General features: G+C 41.6%; 1 protein-coding gene across 21 annotated transcripts in view; it reads right to left on the minus strand.

Moving 5' to 3' along the window:
- The window catches only part of MEGF11 (multiple EGF like domains 11), a 272,675-nt gene that overhangs the window by 164,888 nt on the left and 81,570 nt on the right, over positions 1–26,217 (minus strand). For all 21 annotated transcript variants that reach the window (XM_053954353.1, XM_053954348.1, XM_053954349.1 and 18 more), the window contains 2 exons: positions 25,778–25,878; positions 5,114–5,206 (listed from right to left, as the gene is read on the minus strand). In XM_053954353.1, coding sequence (XP_053810328.1) covers positions 5,114–5,206; positions 25,778–25,878 — 194 coding nt within the window. The remainder of the gene's footprint in view (positions 1–5,113; positions 5,207–25,777; positions 25,879–26,217) is intronic.

Genomic DNA, 26,217 nt, shown 5'->3' on the forward strand with positions numbered 1-26,217 from the left:
ATGGACAGGTGTCCCTCAGGGACAGGCTCTGGATCTAAGCAGTAGCCCACTAACAGCTTCGAAGAGCTGTGGTCTTGCACCTTTGCAACTCTTTGGTAGACTCTGGTGGTTTCCTGGTCAATCCTGTCCTAAAAATCTGAGGATGCAAAATCAGCTAATGATTCTGGCAGATAAGCCTCCCACATGAATTTTGTTTGAGTCTGAATTCATGAGCCAGGGATTTTTCCTTTGAACTTCATTTCCTCTTCAGAAATAGTTCAAAGCAGTTGGAGAATATGAATGCCAAAATCAAGCCTGAAAACCACCACAGCCTCACTTTAAAACACTTCATTTTTCTCCTAGAGTTCTGCTGTTGCTTTCCATGGCTTGTCAAACAACCCCGTTCAGATTTAGCACAGAATCTGCTGTTCCCATTCATCACGAGTCTCAGGACTGAGGCACTCCAGCTGCTCCAGGGCTATACCCTTAAAAGTGATCTTGCTGTGATGTTACAACTGCCTGTTGTTATGACCTTGGCTATTTTTGACAAAGAGATAAAGATGAAATAGGTTCTTGTTCCTAATGACAGCTTGTACAAAACATCCTTTCCAAGGAAAACTATGTTATCCATATGTATACCTTATGGATCAGGCTCTGCCAGACAGCAGCACTATAATCTCTCTCCCCCAGGTGACACAGCAAGAAAAATGGTTTGGCATTATTATGCCAACATCTCTTTAATTGCACTTTGGGAAAGTACTGTGTTTTCTCTCAAAACTAATAACAAATCAAACACTTTGAAAAACGCTTTATTTTTTCAATACAACCTCTGTGTTTGTTTACTTGGAAATTTCTCAACCTGACACACACCATTTTGGAAGATTTTTGCTTTTAATTCGGGGTTCTTGCCCTGAATTTTCTTTTTTTCTACTTGTTGCCCCTTTTCTGAGAATGCCCTATTAACTGGAAAGATTCCTGTGACCTTCCTCACAATAAATAATGCTCATGAGAGTCAAAATAGTCTTCAATAAAACTACCTGATTAACATCTTGAAAGAAAGACCACCTTAATCCTCACAGGCCTGATGATTTCAATTAGAGCTTTGTATAGATTTCACTGAAGTTTTTTTAGCAGTTTCTTCAAAACTAACTTAAGAACCACCTAAATACTCAAAGCAGATGAAAAGTCCTAGTTGTGTAAGGATAAGCTTAAATTCTTTGCTGGATGGTGGCCTAAGGGCCTGTAAATACAGATGGCTGTGAGCAAGACCCAGAAGAGGCCAGATAACCACCAACAGGCAATTATATCCCCACCAGAACTTCAAGCCAGTATATCATACTGTTTGAAGCTAATTGCTTTGAAATAATTGGAAAGGTGAGCAGGTAAGTTCACACAGAGCATTTGCAATCTTGCTTTGTATTTAAAAGACCAACAGTCCATATTGCATGGACAAAACAGGCATGATTCAATAAAACAAGTTAAAAGGGAAGGGAAAGGTATGCAGTTGTCTTTAAAAAGAATTTTCCTTTTAATTTTTAGCATCATTAAAATGCTGAAAACATTTTGTTCAAGAGCTTCTTTAGTTAATACCTCATTACTTCTCTTTTTATTGTTATGGTAATCAAGCCTTAATATATTGTGGCTTTATAGCATGAAATCAAGGCTAGGCCTGTGGGCATGGACAGATGTACAACAGCATGCAGTAAAACACAGGTACAGAGACATGCAGAGCTGAATATGGCACTGGGGTTTTTTATAATTGTTTAGCAATTCATCTGAAGTTATTTTAACCTTGACAACAGATGAACTCTAACATGTACCATGATCAGTCACTGGAAAGCTGCACTGAAAAGCAAGTTTTGTAACTGTTGTCTTATAGGCTGGGTTCTAGGAAAGCATGAAACCAAGTCTGAGCAAGATGATTAAATTGTTTGCATGACTACAGGCTGTAGCTGTAACTATTCAAAACATTTAATTGAGAATATTTTAGCCAAGGGAGAATGGTAGCACTCGGGAACTGCATTTTACACCAGAACTTTGCTTCTCCATGGGAAATTTGGGCTCGGTGTCAGCATTCAGACCCTCTGCAGGCATAGGCACACCAAAACAGAAGAATATTTGGAGCTGATTTCTGGTTCTGAAGTGACACTTGGACCTTGTGCTGGAGCTTTGCTAATGGTTGAATTTCACCCATCAAATCAAGTGAAAGTTAGAAACAACTTTTAGAAAGTTATAATGGCTCTGTGTGCAGGGTGTTGAAATTGTATCTCAGGAAGAGTGAGCATCCTTAGATCTTCCCTGAGTAAATGACAACACACGACCCCCAGTGTCAGGGAGGCTCCCCTTCTCAGCAGTGCTTTCAGGAGAGATCATTCAGGAAACCGTTCCAGCTCCTGGGAGCTTTGCTAAATTTAAAGGGAGTGTTTTGGCTGGCAATCCCTCTCCCAGTGAAAGCGCTTCCAACAGCCAACATGAAAAGCAATATGCCTGTGACTGCATCAAATCCCTGATCCTGAGGAATGTATTGGGAAGTTCTTGAGCTCCACAGGTTTGGGATGGCACCATTGACCACCAGCCTTGGTTTGTCCCAAGCACCCTGTGCAGGAACATCCCAAACAGCCTTTGGCTCTGCTGACCTTCACTGGTTACCCAACAGTCATGAAGGAACAGAAAGAAAGTAGGTACAGGTGACACATTATTCCAGTAGAAGTGGTAATGTTTTCCACATTATAACTGGTTAACAGTAAAATATGATTTAACACATGGATCATGTATCAGAAAAAGGCGACTAACCTCAGTTAGGCAAAGCTTCCAGATTCCCCCTTTCTTGGAAATACTGGGAGTAACAATGTGCTGTATTCAGCTGAAATCTGTTCCTTTAAACTTTTGAATTTAAATAAAGTCTCCTAGCAATGAAGAGTCCAGTCACCCAAATTTCTAGTGTCAAGCACAAAGCTGAGCAGCTCTCAGGGGCAGTAAAACTGACTTTCCCTCCTAGGAGCATTCCACTGGGCAGAGCCTGTGGGATCAGGCCTTGGGACAGGAACACGTGTTACCCAGCATATAACAAGTGGAATGAAAGACAATGGCCACTACAGGCCAGCAAACACACTAATTATATTAATAAAATGAAAGCTTAAATTTTGAAGGTAATCCTGGGCTATCATTTATAAAACTTAACAGGGCATATTTAATTTAAGAATTGGCTAACACTTCTCTTCCCACCACTGAAACCTCATAAATGAAATATACTGGATCCCTGCCCAGTGCGGAAATAAAAGTTATGAATAATGTTTCTATCTCAATCATTGTCAGTGCTTTAATATTCCTAATTACTTTAAAAAGCTAAATATTCAATATAGGAAAAACCTTCTTTTTCTTTTATCTCCACTTGCAAGATTAGAGCAATTTAATAAGAGTCACTGGGTAGTTTTAGTCCACAAGACCATTCTGTACTTTGACATCTTATCCTTTCCTGGCCATTTTTACACAGAATGAAGTTCTTTTTACTCTTTGAGTGCACACATGTATAAATGTGTAATCTGTAACTGTATGTCCTTTTTGTCATAGTCTTTTTATTATTATTATTATTTTTAACTTCTGTTAGCGCACATGCACTGTACAAATACTCACCGGTAGGATAAACTAAATCTAGTACTAAGAATAATAAAAACATTACATGAGTTCCTGAGAATCTGCACAATATCTCACAATTGATGGTATTACTTGTATTTTTTTATATATTTTTAAAGATAGATATTCAATATATCATGATGCCCAGTTTTTCCCTTGTCTGCATTCCAGGTAATCCCAAAATGTTGCTTCAAACTCCATAGTATGGCCTTTGTTTCCATCCATGGAATCATATAATCCCAGAAAGGTTTGGGTTGGAGAGACCTCACTGATCATCTCATCCCAACCCCTTCCATGGGCAGGGATGCCACCTCCACACCAGGTTACTCAGGGCTCTGTCCAACCTGGCTTGAGCACTCCCAAGGCTGGTGCATCCACATCCCCTCTGGACTAAAGTCCTTCCTCCCTGCTCCCCTCCCTATTCCCTTTTCTACTGGAATCGAGGGGATATTCAGCAGAGCTGCAGACAAAACCCCAGGAACCCATCCAGGAATCTGCCTCCAGCCTCTGGTTGTGTTCACCCTCAGGCACATTTACCTCCCATTCCCTTCTAACTCCTCCCTCTATAGATCCCTTCTCTGTTACCTTCTTTCCCTTAAGATCCCAATCAATTTGGGAGAAAGGGAGGAAGCCAACACAAAACGAAGCGCCCATTCAGTTTCATTTCACAGCATCTCTACCCATGCAGCTTTATTTACTTGCCTGATGCACAAATTGACTCCATTTATCAAGCTTATTCCTGTTTTGTCAATAATGTCTCAGGCCTGTGTTACGTCACACTCAGATGTTTGTGCTGCCTGTTCCATTCCAGCATGAACCAACCACTTCAACTCACCATTCCCAATTAAGAGAGTTTAACAAACACAGCCTTGCCAGCTGAAAGAATTGAAAGCCTCAAGTGTGGATTAATTCCCCAGCAAAAGGTGCAGAACTCCCAACTCCCATTTCCCTAACTTTGGCAGTATGGATTTAAGGAATGGATTGTAAGTCAGAGGAGAGAATCTGAGCTGCCTGAAAAGTCAATGGCAAAACTCCCACTGGCTTGAACAGGACAAGAATTCTGTCTGGAGAGAGTGCTTTACAAACAGCTCCAGCACTCCACAGAGTACTTAATGAAGAATGTGCTGTGTTAAAGATTTGAGAGAGAAAAAATTCTTTATAGAGCTCTATTATCTGTACTGGTATCCTAATAACAGGACCAAAAGCATTAACAGCATCCTCCACTTCATTTCACATTTCTTTGCAAAACACAACCAAAAAAGTCCAATGTCATTATCCTGGGAAAGGGTATTTTCACATATTCATAGAACCACAGAATGACTGGGGTTGAAGGGACCTTAAAGGTCATTTTGTTCCAACCCAATATGAACTCTTACAAAATAACCAGCAGACAATCCTCATTTTTCCATTCAAAGCATCCAAGTTCTAAGGCCACTGCTTTATAATACCTGGTTTTTAATAGCAACACATATTTTTATCATATTTTGGTATCTTTACTCACCACTTGAGCAGTCAGTCCCTCCCCAGCCTGGTTCACAGTGACACGTGTCAGGAGAGACACATCTTCCATGCACACACTCCTCTGTGCACAGTGCTGTTGAGAGGAAACAACACGCAGCATTGTAAACATATTAAGTGGTTGCTAAACATACCCTAAACAATGCCTTAGAGAGCAATATTTTGTTTAAAAATATTAAACAAAGCAAACACACAAAAAAATAATTACTCGCAAGATTTAATTACTGCTAAGTGACCAAAATAAAATATAGATCTCTTGACAGCAATAAATTCATTTGTCACTTCAGCCCTGTAATGAAAAACTCACACACCAGAAATTCCTTTGGTTAGCAGTTTTGCTTTGTAATAAAGTTTTTACCAAACTGACATTTATTACACAACAGCAGCTTCTTACATCGCACTCAAATTGCAACTGCTCATAAGACAAAATGGAGCTCAGTCTTGAAAGTATATTAAGATCCAAAATAGATTTCATTTAAAAAACAGCTCCAGGAAAATAAATAATTTTACTCCATGATGCAGTGGCTGTAAGTGCATTTTTGTCTTTTCAAGGTCAGCCAGTTTTCCATAACTACAGTTCTTTGTGCCACTGGTATAAAATTGGAAGTTCAATATCCTCAAGTTCAAACCAAGACAAACAGGTTGGCTGAGGAGCAGCTCATAGATTTTAGGATTCTCTTTTCCTGTGCTGTTTCAGTGTCTGACAGTTTCCAGTGTGTGCCCATCACATACTAAAGAATCTGGAGAGCACTGAGTAACTGCTTTAAAGACTGAACTTTGTTGCTTACTACCTTGTTTCCATTTTACCACTGAGGACACTGCCAGAAACTCCTTGTGTCAGAGATTCAAATTGGATGGTTAAGCTGGAACACGTCATTTCCATCTAGACCAACATGTATGAGTTATTAAAAATATGAAGCAGTGGCAATGAGGTCACTGTATGTATATAAAAAATACATTCTTTAGATCATGTATAATCTATGATTGTATATCCTGTGTTTTTACATCCGATGGGAAACGTGGGTATTGAGTTTACTTAACCAAGAATTTCCTGAAGATGGACTAAAAAGACTCATCCCAAGACAAAGATAATTCTCTCCTGTTTAAACCAAGGCTAGCAAAGCTGATTTGGGAAGTAGCTTTAGGTTGCTGCAGTGAAAATGGAGCTGAACCACCCGATTCCTTTGAAATCAGCCAGCAAACCTTCTGGAAGTTTCCCTGATCTGCAGGTGGAATGAAAGCTGGAACCCTTTTGGTTCCCAGATGCCTCCTGCTCTAAAAGTTCTCCACCACTGCCGTGCCACTTTGAATGACTCCTGCTACACCTAACGTTCTGGTTGGACTCCCAGACTGGATCACACCTTGGACCCACACCCAGGTTGCCATCAAAGCTCATAGAAACATTTTGCTGCCTATTCTCTGGTTGGGTCATTGCAGACCAAACCCACTGAGCTGTTCACAAAATATTTAAATCCAACATCAAAATGCAGGTGAACTTAGAAAAATCCTGGGGGACAAACTTTCCTGCTTTTTATCGAGCAGATCCCACGTGACCAGTGATTAGAACGCTGCCTCGTTAAAACGACTGCAAGATCTTTCTAAATTAATAATTTCCTTTCTACGTTTGCTGCATGTCAAAAATGCAATTTATTCTTATTCCATATCTTGTGTTTAGACAGTATTGCAGTGGCCATGAAATATTCATAGCTAATCTCTAGTCACTAATTGTCCTAATCTTTTGTGCATTTATTTTACTCGAGTTAGGCTTTCTGGAGACGTGAAGCATCCTACTCTACAGCTGTGGGATGAAATTCAGGACAGGATGTTAGGTAAACAGGATAGTCCAATAAAAACATACACACTTTCCTACAATCATTTCAAAATGGCTGGTTATCCAGAACAAGGAGAAGCTCACATCTGGAACAGTCACAAATTTATAGGTTTTTATTCAAACTAGAGTGTGCTAGAATATATAGGATATGCTGGGATAGGGATACCTTGGGAATTGTGTCCTGCACAGATTTGGCTAAGAGTACATTTCTCATTGATGTGACATCTTAGTTTCATAAGAGATGTGGAAGTCAAAACTGAGGTTTTGCTGTTGCCTGTATGGACATTTGCAATAATAAATCACTCTGATATGTAAAATGTGAAGCATTTTTTACCTTTTTAACTCAGCCACGTTCTCACCTCAAGGCAAACATTGTGGCTGGGGGACTGGTTCTTTATTCTTCCAAATAACAGAACTCCTGCACATTACTGCTCTAAATTTAGTTGATTTCCACACAAATTTATCACACCTCAACTATGTTAACATAAATATGAAATAATAGTAACTAATTAAGCAATGAAGTTTCCTTGATCACTTGTCTAGCTGCAGTCCTTTGGGAAGAGTGCAATGTGAGACTTAGCAGCAAGACTCAAGAGAGAACTCCTCATTCTACAGAACTCAGTCACATGAAAAATATAAAAAAATATATTATGAAGAACTGTATCCTTGTTTTCAGGTGTTCTGAAGTCCCACATTGCTGAAGATGACTATGTTTAATGAGCAATTAAAGATTCAAGTAAGGTGAAGTTGCTTCTTGGAACCGTGGGCTCTCTCATATCTGGCTGATTAATTGCTAAACAAGTAGCTGTGACTAATTCCAAATGTGGGGGTCACAGAAAACCCCATTTTTTAAACAGAGAAGCTTTGACAGAAGTAATTTTATTTAAAGTGGCAAACAATCAGACTCCTGCACTGACTGATTCAAAATAGGCTTATAAAGGTCATATTAGGGTACAGCTCTAAAGTTTTACCATAGCAAATAAAATTTTGAATTTCTCCTATAAAAGGGAAGTCTTGCCTTGCTCAAGTCTTTAGAGTTTAAATTAATTTTTCATTCTATTAACATTCAACATAATAGGACACAATGGTCCCCAAGGCATTCTTCATAATACACTTTGTACAGTGGTTTGCAAATGATCCTACTAGTTAATGGAACTATAAAAATTACTTGCACATAAAGGTCAAGAAAAATAAAGATAAGTATATACTTTCTGACACTGTCCTGTTCAACACTCATCTAAAGGCCCCTGGAGTAAAGAAAACTTGTCCTAATGCAAGGAATATAATTCCTCCCAGTATAATAGCCCAAGCACTTCAACCTTTGGAATTCCAGACTTTTAATGTCTGCATTTTCCCTCGACCACTTCACTTGAGCAATCCAGCACCTCATTGATCAGTGTGTTATTAGCATTCTTGGCATGAGTTTGACATCAGTTTGTAGTTTGATTCAGCCTGGTAATAAAATGACCTACATCAAAGCCCTGCCAAAATGCCATCTTTGTCGCAATGTGTTTAGCATGAGTTATTTGCCCACATTCAAGGTTACACAGCAACTGCTTCTTATCATGCAATAAAGGCAACAAAAGGGGTCTGTAACAATCCATTTGATGCTTATCACTTACTTTATAATTACAGACTGGGCTTTTTTTAACATATAAGGTCAATCCTCAGGGAAATAGACCTAAAGATTAAACTCTTTTCACACCTGAAACGGCTGCACTGAGGAATGGATGTTAGAGAAATGGATTCCTCTAACACTAGTGTTTATTCTTTAATTGTTGCCCAGAATTTGAATTCAGATATGATAAATGGTTTGTCTGTGTCTCCCCTCCACAAAGGTGTGAAGTGCCCAGAATATTGCAATGTGGAGAAGAGCTCAGTGGAGCAGACTGCAGAATATTTCTACTGCAGAGTTCCTTCAGCTAAGGGGAACCACAGGGAGTTCATCCCAGACAAAAGCAGGGATGGAGAGTTGTTCTGTCTTCCTTGATGCTGCATTCCTCTGTATGGACCCAAATTATGATGTTATAGGGTTTAACTTTGTTGTTACACCCACTGTGAAACCCTGCTCATCACATCATCCACCCCACTGACTGCTGGCACCCACTGAGCTCCACAATCAGCCTCTTTCCCAGTGGTTGAAGCGCATTTAGGGAAGAGTTTCATCCTAGGGGAACAAATCTGGAGTGATTAACTTGAAAAATTTTCGTTGTCCAAAAATATAACCTGTATATTTATTTCACAAAAGAGAGAGTCACAAGCAAACTAATTTGTGCTTGCACTATAGTGTGGTAACATTTGTGGTAGTCCTTAGAACCTGTGGGAGTTCACAGCTACCGACCCAGCAACTTCCATCTGCCATTGTCCCACTTTGCCATGCCAGACAAGCAAAATCCCTCCAAAACAAAGAGCAGGGTAATTACAAAGTGTGAAGGACCCAGAGCAGAACAGAAATGAGGCTCTGTGAGCTGTGCTCGCTCACAGCAGCGCGTGCTGCAGGAGAGCCGTGCCGGAGCATTCCGTACACGCTGGAGTTTCCTGGGCTCTGTGGGATTCCTGCCCAGGATCACAGAGCAGCCAGGAGGTGACAGAAAGCATAAATAACTGTAGATACATTATGATAATGGAAAACATTGCTAAATGGAGATATGGATGCTGCTATGAGACACAATGAAAAATCCAGGCACTCGCCTGGAACTGCACAGAATGAACTGGTTTATTTGGACTGCACACATGGCCCAAGGTCATTGACTCAAAATATCTTCTTTTTTCTCTGCCTTACCTCTGCCAGGTTTTCTTCACTATACACTGATCTTGACCAAACTCTGACCAATTTCATTTATTTTCTGTGAAACAATGGTAAGCCTGCATTTTTTCTTTTATGTTGCTGGTATTTTAACTTCAGATTATTTAACCAGTTTGCCTCATGCTTGATAGTTTTTGGATTAAACAAAGCAGAAATGTAATGGAAAAAGTGATGTTTTCCTTCAATATTTAATATGTGTCCCTAAAATAATTTGGGCCATTTTGGCCCATTCTTCCATTCCCTCGTGCCACTTTTAGGGTAAAGAGTGATTTTGTTAGGTGAAATAGCTGTTATCCTATGGCCAGTGGTTTCAGATAATGCAGAGAGGTCAAAGTAGATGAAAAAAAATGAAAAAGATTCTTGCTCCTTATCCATTAGGAATCTGTTCACTCAGGGCCTCTCTGGTGCTTCCATCTTAATGTGCTGGCCTGGGTCCAGCTTGTGCTGAGTCTACAGTATCAGCTTCATTAGATAAGCCTGTAGTCAGTTTTTGGCTGGATTGTCTTTGCCTGTGCTCAGGAAAGGGAGGTTGGATAGCACAAGAAAGATGACTACAGCTAATGCATCCAGGTAGGTTTTTCCTCGTTCTTAGATTATTGCTTATTTGTGGAATGGATGATTTCCTCCCTAAATCACTGACTTTCCATCAGGAATCAAGATGATTTGATGGTTTCCTGGATAATTGCTTCAATGAAGTGGGATAATAGCTCTTTGCATTGCTTAATGTCTGTTTCTGTGGTCATCACTCAGAATACATCCATTAAGTTATCACCTTGGAAAGCACTTTCATGCAAGGTGTAACAGCTTCCAAAGATGAAGAGATCTCAAAGCCTGCAGGCTTTGAGGAATTTATTGTTTCAGTGCATGGCAACCCTTCTTTTTCATCTTCCCATGAAAGTAACAGTGAAAAACACAAACCCAAAGAGATCAATGTGAGCAAAGGAAAGATGAGACATGCAGAGCAGATAACATCAGTGGGTCACAAGATCAGCTCCTTTTCCTGTAGGTGCAATTCAGGCACTTCTTTTGCAGGTTTGGAATTAGACACTGCATCAATGCAATCAGAACAGAATCAATGGTCTTTTTGTTGTCATGGACATGGGGTTCTCTGACCATTGCCTCAGTGAGGTATTGATCTGTTCTGGGTTGTGTTATCCTCAGTCTTGACACGTGGCCAAAGCTCAGGGATTAGGCCAGACATGACTTGTGAATGTCTGAAATAAAAGAACTGTGGAGATCCATTTTGAGGGTTTTGTCTTTTCCCAAGAGCAGAATCTGACATGTGTCAGTGTCATCACTGACAGTAGATCAGTAAATCCCTGTATCCATTTGCTGGGACATGAAAATTTGTTAATAAGCATAAACTCCAAGGTAGTTTCTTACCCTTTCTATCAGCAAGTAAATAACAACCTGGGATTCTGATCACTATAGAGGTGAACACAGAGCCTTCCACATTCTTGGGTGTCCCAGGCTTGTGACAGGGACTAGTTTAGGGGTCCTGGAATAATTCCATCCAGGTCTCAATGTTTCAAACTCCAAGGGCCCTTTTGTAGGAATGCTCACAGTTTACTATCACTTGAAGAGCTGCCACTGATGAGAACCTCCTTCAGTCCATGCTGCAATGTGGTTTAGGCCTTACTCTAGGGAGTGAATAGGGAAGTAAACTGTGCCAGGGGAAGGGCAGGGTAGGGAAGAGACTGTCATTTGTATGCTCTGAAACTGGTGGAGCACAGTTTGGAATCCCAGTCTGGTTGGTTCTAAGGAACAGCTGAGCTGGAGCAGCACATCCCTGAGACAGGAATGGTATCGCATCACTGACCATAAAAGAGTGACAGTGACAGAGAAGTTTAGAGCCTGCAAAAGGAGAGGTCAGGGGAACCACACATTTAACAGAGTCTTTGTGGCATTTCGATGCCCCATTGGTTTCATCTGCTCTGGTGGAGAGAGGAAATGGGAGACAGCACTCACCATTTAGTGCTGTCTGAACAAGAGCTGCAGAGCAGCCTCCTCATAGCAGAAAAATGTCAGAGAGCACGACTGGGGTCAGGAAGCTGAACTCTGATGTACCTTTGGCCCTGTTAATAAAAAGTGCAGGAGTTGAAGGCACAAAAAGGGATGGTGGAAAGGCACTGAGGGACTCTAAGCACTCAAGTGCATCTGCCCTGCAAAGTGGACAGGTTACAGGGCTGGGTAAGAGCAGCACTGATTCCATAGTCTGGAGATTAAGTCACAGCTCAGCTCCAGCCAACAGAATGGGTGCAAAGGCAGGAGAGGGTTCAGTGTAGGAAGGAGGCAAATCCTGCAAGAAAGACAACGTCTGATCCAAACAGCTCCTGACTAACTCACACCTTGGACCAAGGTCAGACACATCCACACAGGGACTCCTGCTCAGCCCCAGGGCTCCACAGGAATCAGGACACACCAGAGCCTGGGCTGGACCTTGGGGCAAAGAGAGAAATTCCTCCTTCTGGTGAAATCCTGACCCTCTGAGATGAGTCACACTCCCAAATCCCTTACAACTTTGTAGGGGGGTAGGATTTTTCCTTTTGTTTCTTTCTCTCATAGGATTTTGTCCCATCTGTTGCTAAGAGACAATAACAACCAATATTTAAGAGAGACTAAAGAAATGGCCAAGGTGGGAGAAAGGTGCAGCCGGCTACTCTCTTACCTGGGGGATTTTATTTTCTGTCAGATCGGTGGGGAGACAGGCTGTGGTCATTGTGGGGAGAATTCACCACCACTGTGAGGCTCTGTCTCCTGCTGTCTGCTCCTACAGTGAGTGAAGCTCTGCTTGTGGGAGCAGCTGTTGCACTAGAAACTTTATAAAACCCTACCTCAGTGAAAAAAAAGGACCCTCACCATGTTGGGTGCCTCAGGGGAAACTACTTTCGGCCTCCAAAGGAGCTTCTCCCGGCCTTGTTCAGGAGCTGGGCTGCCACTGCCCAGCCCCACCATTGCTCCGGGTTTTCTGGGTTTTACACTGCCTGCCGGACACCCCGCAGTACCTGCTACAGCTGCAGAGTTTCTGATACATTTCCTTTGCTCCTCTGGGGCCTGCTCATCCCTGCCCTCCCAGCGCGGCTCCGAGGTTGCTGCTGCAGCCCGTTTCACCGTCCGTCTCGCCCGCCATCGCCGCGTGAGGGGGAAGCGCGGCCGAGCCCGCGCCACAGCGCCCCCTGCAGGCCCGGCGGAACCACTGCACCCGCCCTGCCCGGCCAGGAGCCAGCAGCGCCCCCGGCGGCTGTGACTGGAACTGCACCCACGGAAGCGCCTGCGGCTGAGCGAGGCTGGGCTGGGGTTGTGTTCTCTTTGCTGTTTGTTTTGTTTGTTTGCCTTGTTACACACTCTAGTGAAGAACTGCTATTCCTTTTCCCATCTCTTTGCCTGAGAGCCCTGTAATTTCAAAGTTATAATAAGGGGTCATCTTCTCTGTTCCAAGGAGGTTCCCGCCTTGCTTGGCAGACACTGGTCTTTCAAACCAAGACACAGTTTTGAGGCTCAGTCTTTCTCATTGCCTTCACAGAATGTGAATTGGAGCCCAGAGAGAACTCATCACGGATCAGATAAATATTGATGATTGTTGATCCTTTGAGGCCTGCAACCAATTTTATGCATTTCTGTCATTGCTTCAAGTAGAAATAATCATTGCATTCTGCCATGTTGAGAGGAAAGAGTTACACAGATCAATTCTGCTGATCAATGTTCTAATACAATATTATTCTGTGGGACAATTTCAGCATTTAACATTTTCTGGTAAATGATTTCCCATTGCCTCGCTCAGGGTTCAAAACAATCATTAGCACTAGTTCAAACTGTTAATGAGGTTAAGGGAGATCCTGAATCAGCAGAGCAGAATCTGTGACCCTGGAAAGCTTTTTCCCTCCTCTGCCCTCTGTCTACTCCTTCCATTTTGGTAAATTGACCAACTCTTCCCGGCAATTTGTAGGAAATACATTTTCACTTGTTAATTTTCCACTGCAACTTGATTCATCCAACCAACAAACTTAATTTGTCTGCAAATCGTGCTCTGTGTGGCACCTTCAGAAAGAGCAGCACTTTCTTTTTCTAAGCAATGCAGAAATATTAACATTTACTCTTGTCATGGTCCTTCATTCTCTCTGTACACAGCCTAGGAGACCTCACTCCACTAAAACCAAATGCAGACAAATAGGCTTTGCCTGCAGGAAGCTCCAGATTTTTTGAGGACAGAAGTACCAAAACCAGTGAAAGTTTTCCCCAGTCATTCCATTCTTAACTTCAGGGGATTTCTTTGTTGATGCCTGAGGAAATTAAATTCTTGACAGGTTGGGAATAGAGAAGAAGCTTGTACCTAAGATCCCTGGTCCTTCCAGCTTTCCTGCCAATCTCTGGAACAGCAGCCAAACATACCAGAAGAGAAAGCCTAACCTGGCCTATCAAACCACCTGTGAGGGCAGGTGGCACCAAACCAGACCCAGCACAGAGGCAGGAATGCCCCTTCTCCACTCCTGGGTAACTTTACCTGCACTCAGATCTCCTGGGAGTTGTGCTGGAATGGAAAATGAGCTGCCAGATGTGAAGTACAGAGCTGCAAATTAGGTAAAAGTGGTAAATCACAAATATTTCAATCATAGAAAGACTGGAGGAACTCGCAGTGCCCTGAGGCGAGGAAGGTGAGAAGTAAATGACAGATGGACAGATGAGAGGTGTGGCAGAACTGGGTGAAACTCAACTGCTGGGAATATTTCCAGCCTCACCACAGAAATTCCACCAGTACAGTACCACTGCTTTGCTTCCTGCCACAGCCACCCCTTCTTTCCTCCTGTGACTGTAGCAATCCAAGAGACCAGGAATTTACAGGTTCCAACAGTGTCTGAGGAGCTGTTTAAATCAAACAGTGAGACAGGAAACACATGGGGAAATGTCAAAGAAAATGAGCCATTGTCAGAAAAAACCCTCACACATTTATAATTGGAAGCATTTATATCTGGAAATCACCTCAAAATCACAGCACTTGCATATATTGCTATAGGTTACCCACTCAGGGCATTAAGTGAATTTTTTTGTGTACAAATTCCATCAGCCTGTGATATATTTATTTTTAAATCTGGTAGCCTTGCTACATGTCCGTAGTTCTCTGATTACTGACTTGCCCTGAATTGTGGGTCTCATGCCAAGAAAATTCTATTTTCTGACAGCAAATGACACAGCTCCACTGTTGATTGATTTTCATAGGTACAGAGTGTGTGCTGTGTGTTAGAGTGAGGATTGAGGCATCAAAAATGTTGTTCCTAAAAGATCAAAAGTAGATCGATGAAGACATCTGGACTGCATGACACTTCTGGCTGCCTTTGCTAGGCAATGCAACACTTAATAAAACCAAATTACACAGATGTTCCTAGAAAACTTTCAGTCCTGTAGCAAATTGAATAAACTACAGATGTTTCAAACAAAATCTTTCTTCATTCTTATTCCAAAATTTATCAAGTCCATCTAACAACAATCCTTTCTTTGTTTCTCACCAAAACAGGATGAATGTGGACAAATTTCTAAAGGCAAACCTGTCCTTGAGGCCAGGCACAGGCCCCAGAGGGCCAACTTATTTCAGATTTCATTTCAAACCAAGGCCCACAATGCAAGTGAAGGTGACCCTGCTGAAATCAAGGACAGACTGTGCTCTGTTTGAAGATCATGCTCGTGTATAAGCTACACTAATGTTCCTGGGGATGGAATATTTAAATGCAGACTCCTTTCACTCTTCTCTCATTTCAAAAGGAATCACAGCAGTGTGTTTCACAGCAGCTTTCTGAAAAGACCTACAAAAAAGACAACACAGGAAACTTTTTTTCTAATGATGGGGGCTGATTCTCATCTCAAGCCACTCATTTAAACTTCCTGTCACCAACTCCAGATTGCAGAAGTTCAGCTGATTTAGAATCAAGCCCAGTTTCTGGATGTTGAATGTCCAGAGAAACTTTGTATTAATGACACACAGTAAAATGCACTTTCCAGTTCCTGGGATTCACCTGTGGCCTGGAGATAGAAGATGGGAGCTAGAAACAAAAGCTTTTCCCTACATTATCAGAAACTACTGAAGACGGCTACTGTTTATAATAAGGTAAAAATGGCACAGCATTGGCAGTATTTGATAAAACTATAATTTTAGATGTTTTTAGTAATGTTTTTAAAAGGAATTCTATTTAAGCTGGACATTTGTCAAAGCATGACACCCATGAGCGCAGGTGTGGTGACATCAGATCCAAGGTCTGTACCAGAGAGCTGCTTCAGCAGAGCTCTTGTGCACAGCACTGCTGTACCTGAAAAGGTTCAATTTCTTCACTCTTTAGAATGTGTTTCATACACATTATTTTATTTTTAATCAGAAAAAAAATATTTATTTGACTCAATTTACATCTTTACAGTGTAAACTTTGTGAAGCAAGGCCATCTTCTAGTTTTGCACGTGGATTGCTGGACATCACAGTAATAAAAGTAAATAATAGCATTCAGAAAGGAAAAATCTTGATAAAAAGAAAGACATATTTGGGGTTAGATAGATTGATTAAATAGCTCCTCTTGACTTACAGCATGAGAAAAAGTGACGTTTCCAAAAGTGAATACCTATGTTAGAAATACTGAGCTTAAGATAAACTATTCAAAAACGTTTTGTGATCAAATCTGCAGTGGACTGAAGTTGCATGAAAAATCTCCCTTGGGAGCCTTAAAACCCCTCTATGAAAATGGAAAGTGCAGCACCACACAATGTGAAGGGAAATGCTGTAATCCTGAAACAGAGCAGAAAAGAGAATGTCTGTAAAGGCAGTTCCAAGCACATCAGGTTCTAAAGGACAGCTCCATGGCTGCTTAGAAGAGCTCTGTCCCTGATTAGCTTTTTGACATCTGATTAATCCTGTACTAAGTACTGAGTGTTAACAGATGCTTTTCCAGCCGACATCATCTTCTTTCCCTTAGAACAATTAGGGAACCAGAAATGAAAGCTGATTTGCCAACTGACTCTATTGCAAACATAAAATTTCCATAGTGTGCCCTCTGGGCACCTTTAGTTCACTCCTATTACCCATTGTGCCCTCCCACACTCTTCTGTTTCCCTTGTCCCATGAAGAATTTCCCTTCACTATCAGCAACTTCAACTGCCAGAGGGCAGAGATGGATGGGATATTGGGAAGGAATTGTTCCCTGGGAGGGTGGGAGGCCCTGGCACAGGTGCCCAGAGCAGCTGGGGCTACCCCTGGATCCCTGGCAGTGTCCCAGGCCAGGTTGGACACTGGGGCTTGGAACAGCCTGGGACAGTGGAAGTTGTCCCTGCCCATGGCAGGGGTGGAATGGAATGGGATTTAAGGTCCCTTCCAAACCATAGCATTCCAAGATTCCATGAACTCACTCTGCAGATCATTTATTGCTATGCCATGTTAACACCACTCAGAAATGGTGCACAGCCACAATTCTCACCCAAGGTGATGGAAATTGGAGCACTCACCCTGTTTGATATCCAGGTTCCTGCTGCAAAGTTGTAGGTTCAATAGGAAGAAATTACTTCTTCTCTAAAGTCTCAGAGTGATTTTCTGCACAATTTGGCATCTTAGTATTTTTACATTTTGGTCTAAATGATTTATGCTTCAGAGTTGTAAGTATTTTATATTTTAACATAAGTGATTGCATTCTACAAATTTTCCAGACTTTTTCCATAACAGAACACTGTCCGTTTGCATCAAGCTCCAGAGTAACTGCTTTTTTTTTTAGAGTCTCCATCAGAAATGGATGCAGTTGCAGAAAATCCATGGAATAATATATCTTTATCCTACTGTGAGATGTGGAATATGTGCCACAAAACCCAGAGTTAATTGGGAACAAAGGGAATGACTTCTTTAAATTCCCACCCAGCAAACTCATTCCCAGGAATTACCCAGCTTTTGAGAAACCAACATCAATAAACAAAAGTAGACTAATAGAATCATAGAATCACAGAAGCTCAGAACTGAAAAGGACTACAAGGATCATTGAATTCCAGCTCCTGGCCCTGCATAGGATCACACCATGTGCCTGGAATGGTATTTCTTATGTCAGGCTCACGTGGTATTCCCTGTGTGAATGCCACTGGTATTGTTCAGAGGCACTGCTAAAAGGATGGAATAATTACAGACAGGCGTTCCAGAAGTTCACATAAAAGAAATGCACATTATGCACAGGAAGATGCTGAAAGCACTGTATACTCTGGGCCAAATTCCATCTGCCAAATGCTTCCACTCTCATTGCTGTGCTGGAGGAGATGGGGAGTAGCTGAGCTGTAAGTAAGTGCACCCAGGTAGCCAAATGCCTCCTCCTGCTTGGCCAGGTTGCCATATTTAGGGCATCCATGGCTGCTGCTATAAAAGGCTGTGAGAGCAGAAGGAGGCAGGAGCAAGGCCCACAATGCCTCAGCCAGCCCCGACAACTGCCAGCACCAGCTTGTCCTTTCCCAATGCTCTGAACAGAGACAAAACCACTTGAAAAGAGTGGTTCACTCCAGCTTCCAAAGTGCTCCCCTGCCACTACTGAAACCAAGAGGTGGAAAGACAAAGAAAAACCATAAGGAGATTTCCTGAGGATCATATTGATAAGTGTTTTATTAACTGCAGCATGGCTGGCTCTACTGGGCTGGCTGGGATGGGGTTAACTCCTCTCAGCTTGGTGACCAAACCAAAGCTGACCATGCTGACATTTCAGCTACTGCTGAACTGTGCTGGCACAGCACCGAGGCTTTCTCTGCTCCTCAGGATCACTCATTTGTTTTATCTCAATCCACAAGCTTTCTTTCTTTGGTTCTTCTTTCCTCTTCTCCTGTTCCATCGGACAAAGGGAATGGGAGCGGCTGCGGGGATCAGTGAGGGGGGAGGCACTGGGTTAACGCACATCCCTGCTGTGTTATCATGTGTCCTCATGTGTTCTCATGTGTTCTCATGTGTTCTCATGTGTTCTCATGTGTTCTCATGTGCTATCATATGCTACCATGTGTTCTCATTCTATTGTAGCACTTCAGCCACCCTTGCAGTGCCAGTGATCCATTTTATTTACATTTTCAGTCTATAAGATGCCTAGAAAGGAGGAAGGGGCCACTGGCACTGACAGCTGGCAGGAGGTTGCAGTAGCTCTTTTTTGTGGGCAAGAAGAAATCTGCCTGGTAATGGTCCCCCACATCTGACTGGTGGTTTCCCAGACATCCAGAGTTCGTGTGGGAACTGCTCAGGGAAGGTCACAGCCAGAGGAATACAGAAAGGAAACAGGAAGAGATGTTAGCTCAGATTTTGTATGTACATGAGGAGTTCTTTCTAAAGGCCATCTCGAATTAGGTAACTTCTTTTCCTCTCTCTACCTTTCCTTCCTTTTCTCCTGGGCTTTAAAACTTCTCCAGAGTACAAGAGAAATCTGTTAATGGGAGAAGGATGTAAAGGAGTGATCAAGAAAAAAACTTGTGGGTTGGAACAAGCTGACCTTCAAGGTCTTTTCCAAACCATTCTACGATTCCAATTTCAATTTTAAACATGTTCCATTTCACACATTTTTCTTCTTTCTGACCCTATTGATTTCCATGAGTTAACCTGGCTCAGCACATGCCTGGACTACTCATGAACTGCAAACTGCTTTGGAGGGGAAAATCTTCTGGAATTTTGTGTCTTCATAATTCCATAAAGAGCAAATGCTCCGGATGTCCACACCCTCATTCATCCCAGGGATGCACAGGACCCTGTTTTGATTCTGTGCAAGTATTCCCAGCAGCATGGGGAGGGCTGGGTCACAAAGGCATTATGGAACAGCCCTGGTGCCTCCAGGCCATGCAGGATCAGTGCAGACTGCCATGAACCACTGTGAGGTGCATCCCAGCAGGAGCAGCATTTGAAAGGGCATCCAGACACATCCTGGTGGATCTGATTTAGAGCAGCTGGGGACCAGCCTGACTTTGCTAAAAGAGGGCAAATTAATGGACTAAACTTTGCATGGCTCTTTCTTTGAACTCAACAATGAATCACTTCTATGGTTCTTGTGCTTTTTTCTGATCCTGCTGAAGCTCCCAGCCATCCAGGCCATTAGCATGAGCACCATGAGGAGCTCTGGATCCGGTGCCTCCTTCTGTGTCTGCAATCCCAGTGTGCTTTTATACTGATCAACAGAGACTGCCTAAAGCAGCCAGAAAAGCTTTTTCTGCTACACTAGCAACAGTCTAAATCTTTTTCCAACCATAATGCCTGCTTAATTTTTTCTCTGATATTTATTAAGCCCCTTGAGACGTTACATAGCTTCAGCATTCCTCCCTTTTCAACTTTATGCTATTTTCATTCCTTTATACGAGCATTTTGTTTCTCCTCCTTCTCCTGCACTGCTTCCAGAAGTCCTTCCTTCATTTCACTACTCCACCACCAGCATCTTTGCAAATCCTTCAGCATCCAGAGGCTGAGAGCAAACACAAAATGATGGATGGGAGATGAGAACTGACCCTTCCACCTTCCCATCCTGGGTGTCTCTCCAGTGTCTTCAGGCTAAACAGCCACCCACTGGCTTCATCTGTGTCACCTGCTGAACTGACCTGCTTCTAGGGCTGGTGGCCCTCTGTCCTCACACTCCTGTGTCCCAAGAGGTTCTAAATGAGCAAGCAAAGGCCCATTTCCTCCCAGTTCTCCTTCAGATGGGAACAAAGGATTCAAATAATTTTCCCTACGTTCTTCACTGGCAAAAGATGTATGGAGTCATCTCCAATGCATATAAAGGGAGAAATTTCAAAGTGTCTCCTACTGTCATTTCAATTCTATAATTAATAACTATATGCAGAAAGGCTTTCCACACCATTTTCTCGCTGTCACACATCCCAAATCAGACAGAGAAAAAGAATGTCCCCTGATAGGAAGTATCTATGTCCTGCTATAGCATTTCCCCTAATTTAGGTTGCATTATTGATGTACAGGACTCTGTACTTGAATAATGTAACAGTAAGGCTCTCACAGAAAGCACCAGCACTGGCTTTAATGTGTGTCTATAAAGATAAGAAAAATGTATTTTAAAAGTCCAGCAGCTTTCAAACAATATATTTTCAAGTTACAGGAATGCTCACCACAAGGAATTTAAAATTCAGGTGAGAAGTGGGGGGCAACATTTCTTCTAAAATGCTAATGAGCTACTGCCGTATAAAGTGAAAAAAAATCAACAAATCTGACGTATGAATAAACATTATGAATATTCAGGAAGTTTAAGCTGCTGATTCAACGTTTTCTAGGAGTGTACAACTTTTGCACTGATCACACAAGCCATTCTTTTTCTTCTTATCATGAGCACACTCGACTGTGGTGTCGGTGTGCTGCTGGAACATATGCGTGGAGTTGCAGGGATTGTAATTCATCCAGATGGCAGGAAGCTCTGGAATTGTTACTCCTATGCTACAGATGTTTAACAATCCAACCATATGGCTGCAATAAGGCAGCCTTGTCAAAGAGTACAAAAACTGCACTAGCCACAGAGCCCTGTAAATGGGAATGCAGTCCTGAGGTGGGAATGTTCGTATGGCTGCACTATAAATGCACACATCACACTAGGAAGCTGGCGTGGCTATTGCAATTACAGAATTTATGAAACATTATTTAAACTCCTAAAAACAATCAGGCCTCATGTTTGTATAATTTCCCCAAGTCAGCTATCAAAAGCACATTCCTCATTTGTTTTTGAAATTCATTAAAGACATCAAACAAAGGTGAGTTGAAAAGCTGGGTAAATAAATACATGTTAATACAATAATGTCCCCTGCCTCTGGCCTGAGGGAAATATCACTGTAGGTAAAAACTGAGATTCAACCAGTGAGACCAACAATTTCTCTAGAAAAAGATTTGTCAAAGTCAGGGAGCCCTGCTGATGCTTGTGACAATTGTAATGTGGAAAGCTGAATGTTGAGAAACAATCTGAGATCAATAATATCTTGACCAAGAAAGGAAAGCACCACGAAATGGTCCATCTATAACTCTACTGAATTTTGGCAGGTTTGAAAGACAGATAAATGGCAGCAAATCAGATTGATAAATCACTAATCCTGTCATTATTACATCCTGTCACATTGCATAGATTTAGACATTAGAAAAAGAGTGTAAGGTAGGAGAGTGAAGAAAACACTTAAAAGCTCAACTCAATCTGTGAAGAAAAGGTGAATTCCCAAATTTTGTTTCATGGTTGGTGCTTTTCTGCCCAAAAGTCAGCTGGCAGTAGCTGCTGCTCAGAGTTCCATCTGCCTTCCCTCTGATGTCAGGTCTCTGACCCTTTGTTCCCCACAAGAAGTGTCTCCTCTGTACAAATCTGTTGTGCAAGAATAAGATTAAAATGGACAGACTGAACAAAGCATTGGTCTCTCAGACAAAAATGCATCCATTTAGCACACAGGGCATCTTTCCACCTGACATATTCTTAAAGGGAACTATTCAATTACCATCTCCTCACAGGCTAAAGAGCACAAAAGAGCCATGTAATATTCTTTTTCTCTTTTTTTTTTTGAGCAGCAAACTATTCAGAGCTGCTTTATCTACCACAGATACTAATCTAGGCAATATAATTTTAAAACATCCTTACAAAAACCTTGAAGGGCAGTTGAACCCTGTGGTTGTTTAAAAAAAGATTTTCTGCAGTTTATGCATTTGCTCTGCCAAAAGCTTACCTTAGCATACAAAGTACAGTAAATCATAGCTGCTCTGATTTACTGCCCAGACTGTGCTGTTTGTTTTCGGGGACAGCTCAGGGAAAAGCTCTGTCAAGTATAAGAACATTCAGAGAAGGGGAATCGTTTTGCAAAGCTCCCACAAAGGTAACAACATTTCTAAGGTATCAGTGAAGGGGAACAAAAATGCAGATGTGCATTTGAAGGATTTTTCAGGGGGGATTTTTTGAATACCACTGCAACCCCAAAATATTTCAGGCCCTTTGGAGGCACAAAGACAATTTCATACCCCAAAACTGTTTAGCCTAAGTATTAATGGGCTGGCCAGTTGTATAATTTACCAGGCAATCAGTTAAATTATTGGACCTTGTTCCTGAATTCCACATTTTATTGGGTAGCAGCACATACAGATGCCAAAAAGGCAAAGAAGACACCAGAGAAGTGGCAGAGCAAGAGCTCTGGATCAACGTGATTATTTAGAACTGAGGATAGATTTTATTAGACTTACTCTATTTAGTAAGCCCCAACAGGAGGACAAAGATAAAACCGTATATCTGACATCCTTTTGAAAGTTAGTAAATGAAAAGGGAGAAGATCAAAACAGTAGCTGAAAGCCTTCACTTCTGTTTTAAAATCCAAGAAACAGTCATTAATAGAGATTTAAACTCAGCCCTCTCTAGTCTAAACATGTCACTGTTAATTACAAAGCCATTTAACTTTTGCAAGAAATAAAGACTGCTATTAATGAAAGAAGAACCAATTAGCCTTTAATCTACACACTGTTTTTTAATCAAAATTTCTTTTGATCATCAGACTCACTGCAGGATGTATCCCTCCTCCCCATGTTGTAGTGGCTTCCATGATTGCTAATGGAATGGATTTTAGAGGGCTGGCTGAGCAGGGAGAGCCCTCTCTGCAGGGCTGGAGCTTCCTTCCCTTCCTGCCAGGGGCAGCTCAGGAAAAGCTCCAAATTTTGTGTCCTGACCACTCTTGGAGCAGCTGCCTTTAGAGGAGCAGCACTGAATGTGTCTAGAGGAACGTGGGACAGGAGTGCTGGACAACCTCGTTAGGAAACAGCAAAAAAACCAAACAAACAAACAAAAAAAACCAGCAACGAAACAAAAAAAAAAAAACAAAACAAAACAAACCAGAGTAAAGAGAAGTAAGAAATGGGATGGGAAAAAGGCAAAAGCAGAGAAGTGCCTCCAGGAGTGAAAATGGAATTCACTGCTGACTGCAAAGGATGATGAATGAGAGAATTTGCTTGTTGGCACAGGAACATAATTGTGGAAAAACAAAACAAAACAAATGGGATCAGGGCTTGATGTGTTACAAACAAAAGGGGTGACATGAAAAGGATCCCATTAGCAAAATACTGTGCCTCCAAACTGTTGTTTGAGGGCTCGGAGAATTTCAAGGAGGTTTTCTGTTTGGTTTTGGTTTTTTGGGTGGTTTTTTTTGTTTGTTTGTTTGTTTTGGTTTGGTTGGTTTTTTTGGGGGGGGTGGTTTTTTTTGTTTTTTTTTTTTTTGTTTTTTTTTTTTGTTTTTTTTTTTTTTGTTTGCTGTGTGGCTACTTGTAGTAGCAAAACAATAAGTCCAAGCATCTGGAATCCATCATGATGGAGAACTTCTTCCCTGACATCATTTCCCCCTTGGCTGCTGTTGCTGCTCCGACCTCCGGGAAGGACAGAGAGCAGATGTCCCTGAGCACACACCAGGCTGATAATGAAATACAAGAACCTGACTCCTGCACATGTAAACAGCAGAGAGAGTGTAACTATTATCTGCTCTGTGTCAAACACAGGGCTCTTGGTCTGAGCAGATACCTGCTGCCTGCTCTGCATTAGCAAAATTTCAGTGTATGCTGCTCTTTCTCCACCACAGAAAGATAAAATTTGCCTGGCAGCAGCAAAACATTAAGTATTAACGCTAACAAAAAAACCCACTTCAAAACAAATGTTGATATCCTCAAAGAATCAGAAAGTCTGAAGAGATTTATTGTTGCAATAGTATGGCAATTAAAAAAAATTTAAAATAAAAAATCAATAGATTGCAGGGAGAAAAGTGATAACAAATATGGACTGTGACAGACAGGATTGTGAGTCATGAAATTCAAGACTGTAATAAAAGTATGTGAAACAACTGCTGACATGGTATTGACACCTGAGATATTTGAAGGTAGGTACATACTTACCATAGGAAGGATTCCAGCAAAGACAATAATAAATTGCAATAAATGTTTTTCAGGACTTGACTAACAGCATTTTGCACTTCAAAAGATCAACTTATTACACTTTCTGTAAAATAATTCTAATGCCTTATCTCAATGGGCTGGTGATTTTTCACAGTGCAACCCCCTTGAATGTAACTGTTTGTCTTAAAGGTCACTGAAAATGAGATCAGGGTCCATTCATGGTTTTCAGCTGCTCATGTATTACAATATGAGTCCAACACAGGAACTCAGATAAAAACATCAACAGAGCTCAAAAGAAATAGCTGTAAAGCACAGTGCCAAGATATTTGAGGTTAGCTGGATAATTATATCATTTTCACATTTATTTCATGGCATTATAAACCTGTTAATAAAATTTGGATTCTGATGCTGATCAAAACCTCTTTGTGTTTTTCTGGTGTCATAATCTCATGACACAAGACCTAGACAAGAGATCTCCACTCTCCTTCTAAGCACATGCAGAACACTCAGAAGGCTGCAATACTGAAAACATGTGACACTAATGTACACTAATGTAGGGTATTTTTAATTAACAAAGCTCTTAGGCATTGCTGAAAGATCCATTTTGATTTTTGTCCCCCCTCATATTGACCTAAAACACTCCAGAGCTCTGTATTTATTTATAAAGTAGAGTTGGGAGAAAGTTCTTCTGACATTTGAGAAGCTTTAAAAAGTTAAATTGTTGATGGGCACCATTGTGAAAAAAAATGAGATTTTAACTCATTTAACTCATGAAGTAAGATCTTTAAAAGGTAAGAGGCAGAACCTTTACACTGCTGCTTAAATTATGTGGTAGTTTATTCCTGAGTGCTCTCAGTTCCCCTAATTCCTTAACATTGGTGAATACTTGCATTAATTACTCCCCAAAGTACGCTCTGATTCAAGAAGGCACTGAGGAACTTCATTAACTCCCTCCTCAATGACTCCAGCCAAATTCTCCCTACTTACTTGAGATGCACATATCCAAACCACCCCGAAATATTCCGTCCCCGCCATTCTGCCTGCGATCAGCGCCAGCTGAAAGCCCTGAAAATCAGCCCTAATGCAAAGAATCTTTAATTTAACCAGAGCTGCTCCAAAAGCCTCTCTGAGCTGTGCCAGGGCCGTGTGTACATACGTATGCAGTAGTCGCCGCTCTCGTAGTAGCCGGGGCAGCACTGCGAGCGCCGGCGGTACATCGTGCGCAGCCCCCTGCGATACGCGGTCTTGTAGCTGATCCTGCAGCACGAGACACAAAGCCATGGGACGCTATTGAAAATCAATGCCTCCTGCTGCAATGGTATTTGTGTTAAATTATAGTAAGGCTAGCATTCAATCATTATTTTCAAATGCATGAAAGCCTTTTGATAATAAACGCCACAATAAGGGAGGAATCGATACTTGTTTTGAAGCTTGAAATATGACTTGTGTTATGAGCACAGTGCTCATGACAGTCACTGGAGCTCTTCCTGGGGCAGCTGCTGTCTTAAAACATTTTCCCACTCTTGCTGCAAGGGCAAGGAGTTTCTTCAAGAATAAATTATTTATTTTTGCACATCAGCAAGGTCAGATCTCATC

This window comes from Vidua chalybeata, chromosome 13 (genome assembly GCF_026979565.1).
Source record: "Vidua chalybeata isolate OUT-0048 chromosome 13, bVidCha1 merged haplotype, whole genome shotgun sequence".
NCBI lineage: Eukaryota > Metazoa > Chordata > Aves > Passeriformes > Viduidae > Vidua > Vidua chalybeata.